Raw genomic sequence first — 18,095 nt, 5'->3', positions numbered from 1 at the left:
GCTTGAACTCATGAACTGTGAGGTCATGACCTAGGCCAAAATCAAGAGTCAGGCGCTTGAATGCCTGAGCCACCCAGCTGCCTCCAGGAAAATCTTCAATTAGATCTATAGACATGTAGTGGAAAGTTTGGAAATTTGGATGATGTTTTCTTAATTTAAAAAAAAATCAAGAGAAAATTTTATCACTCAAACCCACATTAGGAGGAGACCTCACCTTTTCTTGGTATTATCTTAGAATATTTTTCATCTTTACTCTTTGCTGTTCCTTTGTTGGCAGAAATGGCTTCGTTTTGCTTTGTTTTTATGTCTCCTTTCACTTTGTAACACGTTGTTGGATTTATTTGTTCTTTGTGTTTTCCGTGTAACTTATCTTCAGAATTTGCTGATGGTGCTGGAAAAATGTCTTCTTTCGTGATGGGTTTCTGTATCGTATGTCTGTTGCTTGCCAAAATACCTTTTGGAGAACACTCATTTCCTGACCACTCATTCCCTTTGGATCCTTTACTTTTAATACGTTTTTCAGTCTTCTTTAAATGATTTTCCTTCATTTCTTGATCTCTTACCTCCTTTAAATCATTCTTACCATCATCAGGAATTCCTAATCCATTTTTTTTATATCTGTCAGTACTTTCAAGTTCTTGACAAGCAGGTATAGCCCTTGCATTCTGTTTGATAATTGATACCCCTCCATCACTCAAGTGCCCTTTCAAAGAAGAATCACCACCAGCATTGTTACTTTCTTGGTATTTGGACAGAGTCTGTTGCCTATCATTAACACGTTTAAAAATTCTTTCTTCGTTTATCCCTTGCTCTTGCTTTTGTGAAACTGAAGTATTGTAACAACTGATCTGATTTGCTCTGTGCTCTAAACTAGACTGTGTTTTCTGACAATTATTGTCTTTGGAGACTTGTGGTGACGTGGCAGTTGCTGGCTTAGCAGTATCTACAGCTTCTGCTACTGCAGAGCTTTCTTCTTCTGGGCGGAAGCCACTGATCATACTGGTTACCTGTTCAGCCACTGAGTCAGTGAAAGCATAGCTGACTTCTCCAACAGCAGCAGTCAAATCTTCTACAGCATTACTGATTGTGTCCACCAGAGAAGACACTGAGGGCAGATTCTGCTGGAAATTTTTGAAAAATGCCATTTTCTAATTCTTTATTCCTAACAGATGCAATAATGGAATTTTCTCTTCTCGAAGTATCAACCACTTTGGAATGTGAATTTAAAATTTACTTAAATGGTGTTACTCATGAGCTCAATATTATTATTTTGCATTGTAGCGTTTAATCTTTCTGTAAATGCGTTATGCATTGAAAGAAATGTGTTGAAGCAAAGACTCTTCCAAAAAAAAAATCAAACCACTTGTCTTAAATGTAATGAAATTTTTTCCCACTCCATAGCTATCATAACAGCAGCAAGACAATAATTTCCCCTCAAACACTATCGGTTTTTATTCTATACCTGCAAGAAGAAGTATAAAAAGGATTTTTATTATGGACTTTTAGTTTATTTATTAATAGTCTATGCAGGGGAACTACCCTATATTATTAACAAACTAGCAATATCATTTCAAACTAACAAATATATTATAGGGAAAATACCTACACAATTTGCACAGAGGTTACAATAGAGGAGAGAGCAGAGGGTGAACATCTGCTGAATGGCTACCAGATGCAAGGCATTGTGATTTACAAGTTTATCTCCCCTGATCCCACAATAGTGCTAGGAGGTAAATATTATTATTCTTATTTAATAAGTAAAAAAAAGAAGGTTCAGAAAAATTAAGAAGGTCCCCCAAACCTTTCCAAGGGATCCTCAAGGTAAAAACTATTTTTATAACAATAAAGGGATATTTAACTTTATCACTTTCATTTGCTCACAAATGAACACTGGAGTTTTCCAGAGGCTACATGACAGATTGACTACAGAAGCAGACATGAGAATAACAGCTGTTTCTTCTATGCCAGTCATTTAAAGAGATTTGCAAAAAAGTATAAAACAATGGCACTCTTCTCACCATGTGGGGGTGGGGGAGTAGAAAATATATAGGTTTTTAAGTTAAAAAATGTTACTTACGTGTTACATGTATGTAATAGCCTTACTAATTTTTTAAACAAATAAACTGATAAGAATATTTTTAAATTTTCTCAGTTTTACCTTCTAATATGGTACATATTAATAGATATAACTCACATAAACAAAAGCTGTTTATTAGTGTTTAAGAGGGTTAAGGGGCCATTAGACCCCTCCCCCAAAAAACAAAAACAAAAACAAACAAACAGAAAAACAGAAATGCTGAACCAGGGAATTCTTGGAGGCTGCCCAAAGGGCTATCTCTAAACCCGTTCATTCTATACACATGATCCAAAAGCAAGGTTGAAGTATGAGAAACACTAAACTTAAATCAAAATCACATAAAGTGCTATAGTTTCCCAATGCAAAAGTCACAGATTTAATTCCATAACCAATAGGCTGTATAAACAATGATGCTACTGCTTTTTAAGTTACCAGAAGAGAAAAACATCTCTCCGACACAGTGCATAGACAAGAAAGGCAAGGTTTTTCTGCTAATGCTCTGCAACACTGTTCTAAAGTAACACCTTGCTTTTATAATTCGCAGCTTGCTTCTGCTATCATTTAAATAAGCCAGTCTCTGGAAACAGCAAATAAAGAACTCTTACAATAATATTAAAAAAAAAAAATTAACACCAGGGAACACTTTGCATGAAAGAAAGAACAAGATTACAGGCCTCTGCTAACACCTAGCAGAAGTAAGTGATATAACGTGATATAATGCCTATAGTACCAAGGGAGGGAGAGGAACCCTAATTTTTATAACCAGACTTTATCTATACACTAAGCTGACAGGCAAACCGCTTTCTCCAAACAATAAAATTATCCACCAGCTGAGAATTCAACAGCAGATAAAGAAAAAAGGGTGAATTCTTTCAAAAGTCTTCTGAGGACATAGAGAAAAAGCCTCTCGAGAGAGTTATTTGGACAGTACGATTCAAGCTACGATTTAAGCAAAAAGATACTCCTTCTTAAAGCATATCTACTCATAGTAGAAGCTCAAGAGCATGCCTTACATATGAAAAATAAAAATGTCATTTTCTGATAGTATGCAGTTCATCTTTAAGCAATACGCTAGCAATTCATGAACAACAGAAAGATAATGGAACATAATTTACTTAACAAATGTTTTCCTCACAGAAAAGTGCTCAAATGTTCGTTTACAATGTCAAAACCAACCTTCTCATATATATTTAAAAAAATAAAATAACAGAATGGCACAGGAAAAAAGAACAAACAAGAGAAGCAGCGATGATACTTACAAATTTTATCTTGTGAGTTCTTCCTTGTACTGTATCCTGAACCAAGATCTGGAAACCCGCCAACATTTTCAAAACAGAACTTCTTATTAATATAGAGAAAAAGGAGCAGCATCAAGATAATAAACACCCCAACAGCTGACAAAAATCCAACTGCCTCTGGAGATACTAGAGAAAAAAAAGTCACAGCTGTAAGCATTTATTCCTCTTTAAGCTACAAATAAGAAGGAAACCCCCACACATATGTTAGATTACTGCCTTATTTGAATTATACTTTTTTAATTGTCATAGTTCACACAGGTTTACAAGAAAAAACAAACTGCATACTTTAATGGGCTGTTCAATTCATTCAACAGTATTTATTCAAATCTAAACGTTTCTGCATAAAGTATGTTGGAACACTCTTAAAATACAGGAGTCTGTAACATAGGCAGCTATTTATTTATCCATTTAAGAGCATTACAAAAATTTTAACCCAAGAATTAGAAAAAAGTATTTCCCATGCATGGGTGTATTACTTAGCAAAATTTATGAGAGCATACAGTAGTAGTAGTAGTAAAATTTCGAACAGCTTCAATGGCCCATTTTATTTAATAAACTCTAGACTTCTTAACTTAGCATTCAAAGCTCCAGTCTCTCTTTTCAATAGCACACTCCATTCAAATTGTTCCACTCACTGCCTCAAAATCAACTATATGCGTTACCTCACGCCTTGTCTTGGTTCATCCTCTTCCCTTTGCCTGGAATGACCAAGTCTCCTTTCTACCATATCCCACTCATTCATTCCAGTCAACAAATATTTTAGACTAGCAGCCATACACCAGGCATTATCACATACACAGTTTCTGTCTTCCAAGAACAGTCTGGTGAAGGCAGTTACAACGTGGTGTAATAAAGACTATGAGTGGGGAAGAACAGAGTCTATGAGACCAGAGAAACACAAGCCAGTGTTGAAGGATCCAGTAGGCTTTTCTGAAAGTTATGGCCTCTATGATTATATTGTAAGAATAATTAAGAGTTAGCAAGTTAACACTATTCTAGACGGAACAAACAGCAAGTGCAAAGGTCCAGTGACAGGAGATACTGTATATTCCAGAAACTCAATGAGAAACTTTGTTATGATAAACCAGATTGTCAAGAGGATCTGATCTCAAGAGAATTCATGAAATCATACATGGAGATTTTGTACAGTGAGAACAAAAAAATCTCCGACTTCTCCAACCCTCAGCAATCTCTCTTTCAACATTTGCATTATCTGTCACTATACCAGTCATTTGGAGTTTAAATAGAAACTAAATTTTTCATCCCTAATGCCTTATATCTAATACTCAAGTACTAGCTGAGAATGAATCCTAAGCCTCGACTATCCTGTACAACCTATAATCTACTCTTTCTTCTTCCACTACTCAAGCAGCAGCTAAAATGTCATCTCCTCCAAGATTCATTCTTCAATCAGAAGAGCCACGGCAATTAGCATCCTTAACTCATTTGTTTAAAATGAAGTCACCAACCAGTCTAATGATGAGTGTTTTCACCTCCTGGCTTTTCATTATTTGTGAAAGTCAGCCATCGCAGGTGTAGAAATGATATCACATTATGGTTTATTCAAAGCTGGATCAACAGTATTGTGATAGGGGATGGAGCAGAGTGACATTATAAGGGAAAAGGTGAGAGTCTGAATGGGGGAAATGCAGTCCAAATATCCAGCCCAGGAACAGATCCTGCTACAAGAACCAAGAAGTTATGCTCAGACATTAGCCCTGACTGTCTCATTTTCAGGCTAGAGAACAGTCAGGAAAGGGAACAGGATTTTAATTTAAAACTCTAAGCTATATTAGCAAAAACAGTGGTGTGCGTTAAGCCTGAAGGATGAGGTAAAAATGAAAAGAGAAGAATTATCACCAGCATTTCTAATGGCTAGGAAAGCCAGAAGCAGGACAGCATCTGGTATGAAGAGGCAGAATGCTCAATAAACTTATGTTCAATATTACACCATAAGGAGCACATACGTATAGGAGCTTCTCTTCTAGCCCAGGTCCAAAATACATTAGAAAATTTGATGCATTTAAGCTAACAGACAGGGTTAAATAATACGCACCCTGAAACTCTCCCATCTCTTAAAAGACTAAATGAGAAAGAAAACATAGCTCACTCCACTTAAGAAGGCTAACAAAGACAGCAACAAATACACACAGCATATACCATGTACTAGTGACTGTTTTAAGCTATTTACATCTATTCCTTTTTTTATTTTTTAAAAAAATTTTAATGTTTTTATTTATTTTTGAGACAGAGAGAGACAGAGCATGAGTGGGGAGGGGCAGAGAGGGAGACACAGAATCCGAAGCAGGCTCCAGTCTCTGAGCTGTCAACACAGAGCCTGACGCGGGCCTCGAACTCACAGACTGTGAGATCATGACCTGAGCTGAAGTCGGACGCTTAACCGACTGAGCTTAACCCAGGCGCCCCATATGTTAACTTTTTTAATCTTCACAATTATACTATTATAATCCACATCATAAATCATGATATGAAGATACTAAATTATGTGCCCGGCTCGTAAGTGGAAGAGTCAGGATTCAAACCGTGTCTGGCTCCCGAGTCCGTGTTTTTACCTACCGCTCACACTACTTCTCCCGTATTCCTTTTCTCGTTGCCTCTTCCTATCTCATGTCTCCATCCTTATCTCTATGTTCCTCTTTTCATCTCCCTCCTTCCCATTTTAACATTTAAGCTAGTGTCGGGGTGGGGGGGATCAACTATAAACAAGTATAATATAGTAAGTACTATAATAGAGGTAGGAATATAAAGTATTATTGGAACACAAAGAAGAAATATTACCTGGGGGAAGTCACAAATGCTACAGAAAGGAGGTAACACTTGAGCAGGGTATGAAAGATTAATAAAACTCTATCAAACAGCGAAAGGGCAGATGAAACAGCATGGTAAAAGACACAAAACAATGTGCATGGCATTCTATAAGCACCCATGGGCAACAGTCGTGTGTTTCATTTGCTTCCGTGTTCTCAAAGCACCTGGCACAATGCCACATACCTGACATTATATAAACATTTGCAGGTGACTGAATGAATAGATGTGTGTTCAGGAAAGATCAAGAATATACCAGAAGAGCTCAGACTGGAGATAGAGGCAAGATCCAAAATGTCAAAGAAGCTTGAATGCCATCGCAAAGATTTTGCATTTGTAGAACTACATCGCTTAAAACAACTGAAACACTGGATTATATGGGAGGGAGTGATTGGTGGCAAAACATGAGGAGTTCTTTTTTTTTTTTTTTCAATTTTTATTAAAAATATTTTTCTTCAATTTTTTTACTATGTTTTTCACATTTAAAAACATGAAGAGTTCTTAAGTGAAGAAGTAACAGTGGTGACAGAGTTCCGGTTCTTGTTCAGGGAAAAGTGATAGTAACCTAATCGATTAGATATGGAAGATGAAAATGAAGTTGAGAATAATTCTAAAGTTTCTCCTTTGTGTGGATGAGTTAATAGTTACACCACTGACCAAAATGAAAAAATATAAAAGGAAAGGGATACAGTTTAGGGCACGGGGGTAAGAGGGACTTAGAAAGAGAAAGATGGATAACTAGGTTAGTTTTTGACATGTGACATTACAAATGTCAGCAGAAAATTTCAGTGTGGATGCCTAGTAAGGAAAGGGAAGTATGCGTATAGTACTCTGGTGAAGGTTGAGTTAGTTATAAAAGACTTAGGAGTTTTCCCCTTTTTGCTCATCCTATTCCAAGTGAAAGATTTCACTGGCTAAATACGATGCCAAACTGGCATTGGTAATGGTAAATCTTCATAAGATTTTAGAAAAATACATACTGTGACTTTCCCCACTAGAAAAAAGATAAAGACCCTACTGTAAATATAATACTGACACAACTCCTTTTATATTGCCCCACAAAATGTCCATTTTCCACTGAAAATATTTTAGGTCCTTAAACTTTAAAAACAGTAATATGGCTGTAGACAAGAGAAAAAAATTCCTAATAGAAATACTAAAAAGCTTCATCCTTATCTCAGGATTAAAATAATATTATTTCAAATGACATGATACTGTAAGTTCTAAGCATAAAAACATTTGACAAATCCTACTTGTACATAAAACTGCAATAGAAAATACCCTAAAATCGGGGTGCCTGGGTGGCTCAGTTGGTTAAGTGTCCGACTTCGGCTCAGGTCATGATCGCACAGCTTGTGGGTTTGAGTCCCGCATCGGGCTCTGCACTGACAGCTCAGAGCCCGAAGCCTGTTTCGGATTCTGTGTCTCCCTCTCTCTGCCCCTCCCCCACTTGCACTCTGTCTCCCTTGCTCAAAAATAAACATTAAAAAAAAAAAAAGAAAATACACTAAAATTAAAGATATGAATTCTATACACCATCAAAAAAACTAAACAAAGTTACACTTAGATCTCATTAATATAAATATATACTTTCATTCAGTGTAAGAATTTACCCCTAAAATCTTATTTATATTATCTGCTTATAAAGCCATTCTGCATAAGTATTTCTAGGATTATGGTTAAATTATCTATATATAAACCTACTCTTTTCCAAAATTCTAGATTAGCTGTTGCAAGCAAGTAAATGCTATTGCAAAATGCATACTATCTTTTAAGGACATTCAAAATCTAACGGCAAACAGATAATTAGTATATACATTTGAAGAATTTAATTTGCTGAATCAAATTTAATTTCAGCTAATCAATAACTCAAAATTCACTAATGCATTACTTTCCCATAATCCAAATTTGTAAAATTTACATGTGATGAACAATAAAATTAGCAACATCAAATATTTAAAAGTGCTTATTGTTTGCTAAGGGCTGCTTTTTAAAAAAATTTTATTTAGGGGCGCCTGGGTGGCTCAGTCGGTTGAGCGTCTGACTTCGGCTCAGGTCATGATTTCACAGCTCGTGAGTTCGAGCCCCGCGTCGGGCTCTGTGCTGACAGCTCAGAGCCTGGAGCCTGCTTCTGCTTCTGTGTCTCCCTCTCTCTCTGCCCCTAACCCCCTAGCATTCTGTCTCTGTCAAAAATAAATAAACATTAAAAAAAAATTAAAAATTTTTTTATTTAAATTCCAGTTAGTTAACATACACTGTAATATTAGTTTCAGGTCTACAATATAGCGATTCAACACTTCCATACAACAGTCTGTGCTCATCACAAGGGCGCTCCTTAATCCCCATCACCCATTTCACCCATCCCTCTCCCCCCCTCCCCTCTGGTAACCATCAGTTTGTTCTCTATAGTTAAGAATCTGTTTCTTGGTTTGCCTCTCTCTCTTTTTTTCCCCTTTGCTCATTTTAAGCATTACATTTAAGAGTTAAGAACATTATCCAATTGATTCCTCACTATAATCCCAATTTTACAGATATATATATTGAGGCTCTGAAAGAGTAAAGTCGAATTTTCAAGATCTTAAAATTATTACTCAGTGATAGAGTCTTGATTTGAATGCAGGCACACTGACTCTTGAGCCCAAAATGTTAAACACCAATCCCTATTGCTTCCTATTTGCCAGGCATTTTTTAAAATCTCTTTTGTTTTAAAATTTAATGATCAAGGTGCTTGGGTGGCTCAGTCGGTTAAGCGTCTGCCTCTTGATTTCGGCTCAGGTTATGATCTCACCATGAGATTGAGCCCTCCATGGGGGTCTGAGCTGACAGTGGGAAGCCTACTTGGGATTCTTTCTCTCCTTCTCTCTCCGCCCTTCCTCCACTGACACTCTGTCTCTCAAAATAAGTAAACATTTTTTAAAAAATACGAAAGTAAAATTTAATGATCAAAACAATTTTATGATAGGTAAGCACTATACATCATCTTAGTCTTTAGATTAGTAAACTGAGGCCCAGAGACTAACGAACTTGTCTAAGGCCACAAATGTAGTAACATGGTAGAACCTGAATTTGAACCCAGACATTCTAACTCCAGAGCTCATGCTCTTACACATCAAGCAATACTGCTTCCTTACATGTCAACCTGCAATATAAAAAATAAAGGAAAGCTGTGATCAAAGTAATATAGCTTACTATATACATTAAGAGAAAATATCTTATGATATAGATTTCATATATGTTAAAAAATGACAATGGATCCAAGCTTTCTCAAAGTAAATATATAAATTATAAAAGTGGAATAATTTTTCCTATTCAAGATACTTTCCTAAATATGATAAAATTAATTACAGAACTATGCTTCGAAACCAAAATCAGTGGTACATCCTTGTATTATATGCAATGTTCGAAAAGTTAATAAAATAAAATTTAAAAGCTAAATGTATCCTATGGAATAATAAGCTTGATATTCATTAGTAATGCTCAGTAAAAATACATACCAACTATATAAAGTCCTATATAAGGTCTCTGTGAGCTACATGATCCCGTATATGAACTATCTAAAGATTATACTGCAAAGTAAAAAGGTATAATTTCTTCTAGGAAATACAAAAAGTTTACCTTGTCCAAAATTAATAATTACTTATATTACATATAGTTAACTGGCTTTATCTTTACTATACATTTACAAATGAATATATATATATATTTACAAAAGATAAATAAACCCATTTTTTTGTCAAAATTCAACTTTCAATAACAGTAATAAAATTCACTTTAATTTCTACAGATAAATTGGTCATAAGAAGAAAATGATAAAATTATAGTCTTATAAAGTAGAAGCAGGAACAAATCCATTTTGACTCTGAATGTATTGCAGAATTCACCTAAATTCTACTTTTCATTTTGTCATAAAGAAAACATTTTCTATGTAAGTTTTATGAGAAAAATACTAGGATATATATAAAAATAAGTATAAGGGAGATATTTATTTATAAAACTCTCATATTTTCAATATTAACTTATTTATGCATTAATACTCATCTCTAAGTACCGTTTCTTTGTATTAAAACACATTAGTTACAAATGTTATATTTATATTTGTAAATTAAAACAAATTTTACAAAACTATTCTATTAATTATATTTCACACGCAAAATTAAATAACAAGTACCTATGCTTCTTAAAATTCTTCAAGAAAGAAGGATTGAAGAGAACCACTTACAATTTGTATTATAAGGCCTGTATTGCAGATCTGTCTTACTTGGCATGAAACACTAGTCCTCCAATGACATGTCATGGAGACTTAATAATTCATTTAATAGATGTAATTCTATCTCTTGAACAAAATGTGCACTGTACAAGAAGTCAACTTTCATTTTAAGAGAAATACCTGCTTACTAGTTAAGAAGTCCTGAATATTTTTTTCTGATATTCTAATCAGAAAAATTCTGCAATTTATGTTGCTCTTGTTTGAACAAAGAGAATTTATCAGTATTTCTAAGAATGCAGGAAAATAAAAGATTTGACATGTTTAAATTTCCTTTTATAATATCTCAGTTGCTTCCACAAATAACATCTTGAAATTCTTAGATTATGATATAAATGACACAAAACTGGAAAGATTACATATATATATGTGTGTGTGTGTATATATATATGTGTATATATATACACACACACACACTGTGTATACATATACACAGTGTATACATATATATATATACACAGTGTGTGTACACTGTGTATACATATATATATATACACACACACACATATATATACCTATATAAATATATCAAGAAGGGAATATAATAACACGTAACTATTAACTCTAGATTTCATTAAAAATCAGTAAAAAACAAAACAAAAAACATTTACTCGTAAGTGACATAATTCACTGCTGAGTAACATAAAGGGACAACAAGAGGGGAAGGCACAGATAATGATGTGGGACGTGACCTAAAATCTTACAAACAGAACTGCCCTCTGGGAGAAAGTTACCTGACAAAGTTGATAAAACATGCCATCCAACTTGTTTCAAATGCCAAACCATCACTAGATTGAACCAATATTTTCTATAAGTAACATGTGATAAATTGAAATTTCATTCCAATATCATAACAGTGAAAAATCCTAAATCAGTCTTTAAAAAAATTGGAAAAAAAACCCCAAACATTTATTAAGTACAGAGACCAAATACATATTTAAATCATATGCCTCACACTTAGACTTGATAATAATATACTTAATAAACCCTTAATAAACTTATGATAATATATTTAAACCAAATACTTAATATAAAAACTCTTGTCAAACATTCTCTGGAAGATGTTTTTCTTCGAGTATACTCTTAACAGAGGCTTCAAATTACAAATGCGGTAAAGGTTATATAAAGACAAACTCATTTTCCTGGCAAATCTCCATATAGCAAAGCACAGTCATTTTTTTAAACAATAAATTAGGGTTAACTGCCTCAAAATTCTTCATTGTCCATTCAATGTGTATGAATTCCTCCAAAATTATGAGTGCTAAATGGGGTACCAGCAAATACAGGCATACTTCCTCTTGCCTTATACTTTTCCAAGGATTCTTTGCTCCTCCTTTTCAGTAAGATCTTCATTGCTAAGCTACTATAAATAAGATTTTGAAAAGTCAACACCAACTGCAGAAGAATCTTCTAGTTAAAGCCAATTTGTGATGACACTGGTCACAGTGGCTAAAATGAACAACTCAGGAAACTACAGATGCTAGCGAGGATGTGGAGACACGAGAACCCTCTTGCACTATTCGTGGGAATGCAAACTGGTGCAGCTGCTCTGGAAAACAGTGTGCAGGTTCCTCAAAAAATTAAAAATAGAACTACCCTATGACCCAGGAATAGCAGTACTAGGAATTTATCAAAGGATACAGGAGTGCTGATTCATAGGGGCACATGTACTCCAATGTTTATAGCAGCGCTTTCAACAATGGCCAAATCATGGAGTCTAAATGTTCATCAACTGATGAATGGATAAAGATGTGGTTTATATATACAATGGAATATTACTTTAACAATGAGAAAAAATAAAATCCTGCCATTTGCAACAACGTGGATGGAACTGGAGAGTATTGTGCTAAGTGAAATAAGTCAGTCAGAGAAAGACAGGTATCATATGTTTTCACTCATATGTGGATCTTGAGAAACTTAACAGAAGACCATGGGGGAAGGGGAGGGGGAAAAATAGTGACAAACAGAGAGGGAGGGAGGCAAACCAAAAGAGACTCTTAAATACAGAGAACAAATTGAGGATTGATGGGGGTCTGGGGAGAGGGGAAAGTGGGTGATGGGCACTGAGGAGGGAACTTGTTGGGATGAGCACTGGGTGTTGCACGTAAGCCAATTTGACAATAAATTATATTTTTTAAAAAGCCAATTTGTGATGTCAAACAGGTTTCAGATATGCTTATTTCAAGCTTTAATTTTAAATCATTAAATTCTAATAAATACAAACTGGTTTATTTCTTTCAAATCTTTAAGAGAGACATCACCTTCCTCCTATATCTTCATGTTATGTCAATACTAGCTCTCCTCTTTAAAATTTTTTCTGTTCTTATACATCTTTTTCAAACTTCACCGAGGTATAACAATTGAAAATTGTATATGTAAGGTATAACTTGATGATCTGACATGCAGATTATAAAATAATCACAAGCTAATTAATACATTCTCATCTCACACAGTTATCATGTTTTTTTTTTTCCTTTTTATGGTGAGAATGCTTAAGATCTATTCTCTTAGCAAAGTGAAGATACCTTGTATAGTTGACTCTAGTCAAATCATTGTATTAGATCTCCAGAACTGATTCACCTTGTATAAATGAAATTTTGTAGCCCTTGACCAACATCTTCCCATTTTCCCCAACCCCCAGCCCCTGACAACCACCATTCTATTCTCTGCTTCTAAGCGTTTGACTATTTTAAATTTCACATATAAGTAACATCATGCAGTATTTGTCTTTCTGTGTTTTGCTTATTTCACTTAGCATAATGTCCTTTAGGTTCATCCAAGTAGTCACAAATGGCAGGATTTTTTTCTTTGTTAAAGCTGAGTAATATTCCATTGTATATATACACATTTATTTATCAGTTCATCTGACGACCGACATGTAGGTTGTCCCCATATCTTGGCTGTTACGAATAAGGCTGAAATGAACATGGAAGTGCAGATGTATTTTAGAGATTCCGGGCTCGCCTCCTTTGTGTATATGCCCAGAACTGGGTTTGCTGAATCATAAGATAGTTCTATTTTTAATTTTTTGAAGAAACTGCACACTGTTTTCCATAATGGCTATTCCAATTTACATTCTCACTAACAGTGCACAAGGATTCCTTTCTCTCCACATCTTCCCTACTTGTTATCTCTGTCTTTTTTTAGTTTTTTTAAAGTTTTATTTTATTTATTTTGAGAGAGAGAGAGAGGGAGAGAGAGAGAACAAGCAGGGGAGAGGCAGAGAGAGAGAGAGAGAGAGAGAGAGAGAGAGAGAGAGAATCCGAAGCAGGCTCTGTGTTGTCAGCACAGAGCCTAATGTGGGGCTCAAACTCACGAACTGCCAAGATCATGACCTGAGCCGAAACCAAGAGTCAGAGGCTAAACTGACTCTTAACTGGATTAACTACCCAGGCCCCCCTTTTGTCTTTCTGAAAATAGCAATTCCAACAGGGATGATGGGATATCCTGTAGTTTCATTTGCATTTCCCTGATGATTAGTGAAGTCAAGCACCTCTTCATACACCTGTTGGCCATTTGTATATATAGAGAAATGTCTACTTGATTTTTTTCTCCATTTTCAAAGCAGGTCATTTAGTTTTTATATTGAGTTGTATAAATTTCTTACATATTTTAGATATTAACTCCTCATCAAACACATAGTTTGCAAATATTTTCTCCCATTCCATACTGCTTTTTCACTCTGTTCATTGTTTCCTTTGCTGTGCAGCAACTTTTTAGTTTCATGCAATCCCACTTGTCTGTTTTTTCTTTTGTTGCTTGTGCTTTGGGTGTCATATCCAAAAAATCATTCCCCAGACCAATGTCAAGCTCCCCCCCCATGTTTTCTTCTAGTACTTTTATAGTTTTCGGTCTTATATTTAAAAGTCTTTAATCCAGGGGTGCCTGGGTGGCTCAGTTGGTTATGAGTCTGACTCTTGGTTTAGGCTCAGGTCATGATCTCGCAGTTGAGTTTGAGCCCCGCATTGGGCTCTGCACTGGCAGCAGGGAGCCTGCTGGAGATTCTCTGCCTTCTCTCTCTCTGACCCTCCCCCACTTGTGCTGTTTCTGTACCTCTCAAAATGAATAAATAAAAACTTTAAAAAAGAGTCTTTAATCCATTTTTAATTGATTTTGGTATATGGTGTGAAGTAAGAGCCTAAGTTCATTCTTCTGCAGGTGGATATCCAATTTCCCCATTATTAAAGAGATTATCCTTTCCCCTTTATGTGTTGTTCTTGGAACACTTTCTAAACAACAATTGACTGTAGATGCATGGAATTATTTCTGGACTCTCTATTCTTTCCATTGGTCTGCATGTCTTTTTTACACCAATACTATGGCATTCTGATTACTGTAGCTTTGTAATATAGTTTTAAATCAGATAGCTTCCAGTTTTGTTCTCCTACCTCAAAATTTTGTTGGCTATTTTGGGATTTTTGTGTGTGTGTGGTTCCAAACAAATTTTAGAATTTTTTTCTATTTCTGTAAAGAATGTCATTGGAATTTTGATAGGGATTGCCCCGAATCTGTAGGTCACTGTTGTAGTATGGACATCTTGACAATATTAATTCTTCCAATCCATGAACATGGGATGTCTTTTCATTTATCCATCAACCCTTGTACAGTGTTAATGTCTTCTTTAAAATCCTTCATCAATGTTCTTTTTTTTATTAAAAATTTTTTTTTAATGTTTGTTTATTTTTGAGAGACAGAGAGAGACAGAGCACAAGCAGGGGAGGGTCAGAGAGAGAGAGGAAAACCCATAATCTGAAGCAGGCTCCAGGCTCCTAGCTGTCAGCACAGAGCCTGATGTGGGACTCAAACCCATAAACTGTGAGATCATGACCTGAGCCAAAGTCAGACACTTAACCAACTGAGCTGCCCAGGTGCGCCTCCTTCATGAATGTTCTATTTTCAGGGTACAAGGTCTATTTTGTCTGATATAACTATAGTCATTCCTTTCTTTTCTTATCATTTGCATGAAATACATTTTTCATCTCTTCACCTTCAGCCAGTATGTGTTTAAATCTAAAGTTTCTTGTCAATAGCATATTGCTAAATCTTGTCTTTTTATTCACTCAGCCACTCTATGTCTTTTGACTGGTGAGTTTAATCCATTTACATTAAAAGTAATTATTGACAGGTGAAGACTGAGGAAATTTTGTTAATTATTTTCTATGATGCAGATGTTTTGCCTCTATTTTCCATTCTTGCTGGCTTCCTTTGCTATCTGATCATTTTTGTAGTAATTTGCTTTGAGTTTTTTCTTTATCTTTTTTGTATCTATTACAGGTTTTACCTTTGTGGTTAGCTTGAGACTAGCATAAAATACCATGTAGTAGAATCATTTTTTTAATAAAGTTAACAATTTAATTTCAATTGCATACAAAAACTCTATACTCCCATTTGTGGGTTTTTTTTGTGTTTTTTTTGTTTTGTTTTGTATTTGGGGGTAGTTTTTTTGAGAGAGATAGAGAGCACCAATGAGCGAGGGAGAGAGGCAGAGGGGGAGAGAGAGAATCTTAAGCAGGCTCCACGTGCAGTGAAGAGCCTGACATGGTGTTCAATCCCATGACGCTGCGATCCATAAGTCAAAATCAAGAGCGGGATGCTCAACCAACTGAGATTTTTATATAGTGCTTTTTATATAGTGTATCCATTAACAAAATTTTTATTTGTGCTTTCATATACTTTCATGTTGACACTTAGTATTTATATCAGTTTGAAGAACTTCCTGAAGTATTTGTTGTACAGCAGATGTTGTGATGACAAACTCCCTTAGTTTTTGTTTGTCCAAGAAAACATTATCTTTCCTTCATTATTAAAGAATAATTTTTTCAGCCCCTCCCCAACATGAGTGTATGCTCTCTCTCCCTCTCTAAAAACAAAAGAAAGAAAGAAAGAAAGAAAGAAAGAAAGAAAGAAAGAAAGAGAGAGAAAGAAAAGAAAGAAAGAAAGAAAGAAAGAAAGAAAGAAAGAAAGAAAGAAAGAAAAGAAAGAAAAAGGGAAGGCGGAAAGAAGAAAGAAAAGAAAAGAAAACACAGGATGCCTGGGTGACTCAGTCAGTTCTCTTGGCTTCATCATGATCTCACCGTGGGAGGCAGAAGAATATATGGAACACCCATAATGCATATATTGTTTCCTTCATGGTGTCTCAAAAATCCTATAGACTTCCTTCCCTATTATTCATTCTTTCCCTTTTTTCTTTTCTGACTGGACAATTTCAAATACGGCTGGAGTCCTCATGCTGTCCCTTTCCCTAGAGTGGGGAGGTTGTAGTCAAGGGTATCTCCTGGCACTGGGGCACACACGAGTTCAGCAGTGGTACCAGTGTCCAGGGCATGGGTGTGCCTAGCACATACATGGCCGTGTCAGTGCCTAGGGTGCAGGTACAGGCAAATCAGCTGCAGCACCAGCATCCACATGCACAGGGAATGGCTGTGGAGCCAAAATCTGGCACACGAACACAGCAGCAGCACCAGGATGGGGAGGTGGTGGTGGCTCCAGTCTGGGAAGGGGTAGGAGCCAAAAGGTGGCTCTACTCTTGGGGCTTGGGGGGAAGATGTAGAGGTGACTACTCCAAGGGGACTCAGCAGGGTAAATTCCAGACAGCTTTGTCAGGCTGGAGTCAGTGTTGGCAAAGATTCTGGAGGTCCCAGAGGCAAAAGCTGAGGGTGTCCATGACAGTGGCAAGGGCTACCAGGTTCCCTACTGGCAGTGGTGAAAGCTGCTGAAGTCTTCCTGCTCTTCTTTTCCCCCCTGAGGAGAGGTCACAGCTGAGGGGATCCCTCTTGGCATCAAGCTGTGCTCAACCAAGAGATGGGCAATGCAAGGAAAATGCTTCCTATGCTTTTCTACGAGGTACTTCTCCACTGTTCCACTGGACTGCTGCAGCTTCTCCATTGTATTCCAGAGCTGTCCTGAAGCTATTTTCATTGGGAGTTTTTAATCATTGTTTTTGTTGGGGGATGAGTGTTGGGATTTCGTAGTCCATCATCTTGCCAATGTCAATCTCGCTACCCTTCTTGGAGTGATTAAAACATCCTTACTTCGCCCTAAATTTGATCCGGTTTGAGGAGACGCAGTCTTTGCCAAAAACACTGCACAATTTAAGACATGGATTTACTGTGTCTGAATACATATGGATTCAAAAGTCCACTCGCCTTAACAGCATACTATGTTTTCTTATTGCCACTGAACAGGTCCCACACTTTAGTTAGTGATGATAAGGGCTCAACATCATATTGTGCTATTTCCACACAGCAATTTGCAAGCAATGTACACCACCAAACAGAAACAAAAACAAAACAAAAACAAAAACAACCAAAAAAAAAAAAAGACACCTCTTTAAGTAGTGTTATTTTCGGTGGAGATTTAGGGAAATATATAATTTTTTTTTTTAATTTTTTTTTTCAACGTTTATTTATTTTTGGGACAGAGAGAGACAGAGCATGAACGGGGGAGGGGCAGAGAGAGAGGGAGACACAGAATCGGAAACAGGCTCCAGGCTCTGAGCCATCAGCCCAGAGCCCGACGCGGGGCTCGAACTCACGGACCGCGAGATCGTGACCTGGCTGAAGTCGGACGCTTAACCGACTGCGCCACCCAGGCGCCCCGGGAAATATATAATTAAACTGATAATGAAACA

General features: G+C 36.2%; 1 protein-coding gene across 5 annotated transcripts in view; it reads right to left on the bottom strand.

The window, feature by feature from the left end:
- Positions 1-18,095, bottom strand: part of SYT14 (synaptotagmin 14) — a 219,405-nt gene that overhangs the window by 147,229 nt on the left and 54,081 nt on the right. For 3 of the 5 annotated variants that reach the window (XM_045452413.1, XM_045452414.1, XM_045452415.1), the window contains one exon: positions 3,337-3,501. In XM_045452413.1, the coding sequence (XP_045308369.1) occupies positions 3,337-3,501 (165 nt within the window). Of the gene's footprint in view, positions 1-214; positions 1,463-3,336; positions 3,502-18,095 lie in introns of those variants that run through there. The other 2 variants (XM_045452411.1, XM_045452412.1) reach the window with 1 other exon arrangement.

The sequence above is a fragment of the Leopardus geoffroyi genome, chromosome C3 (assembly GCF_018350155.1).
Source record: "Leopardus geoffroyi isolate Oge1 chromosome C3, O.geoffroyi_Oge1_pat1.0, whole genome shotgun sequence".
Classification (NCBI taxonomy): Eukaryota; Metazoa; Chordata; class Mammalia; order Carnivora; family Felidae; genus Leopardus; species Leopardus geoffroyi.
This window is presented reverse-complemented; position numbering and strand designations above follow the sequence as displayed.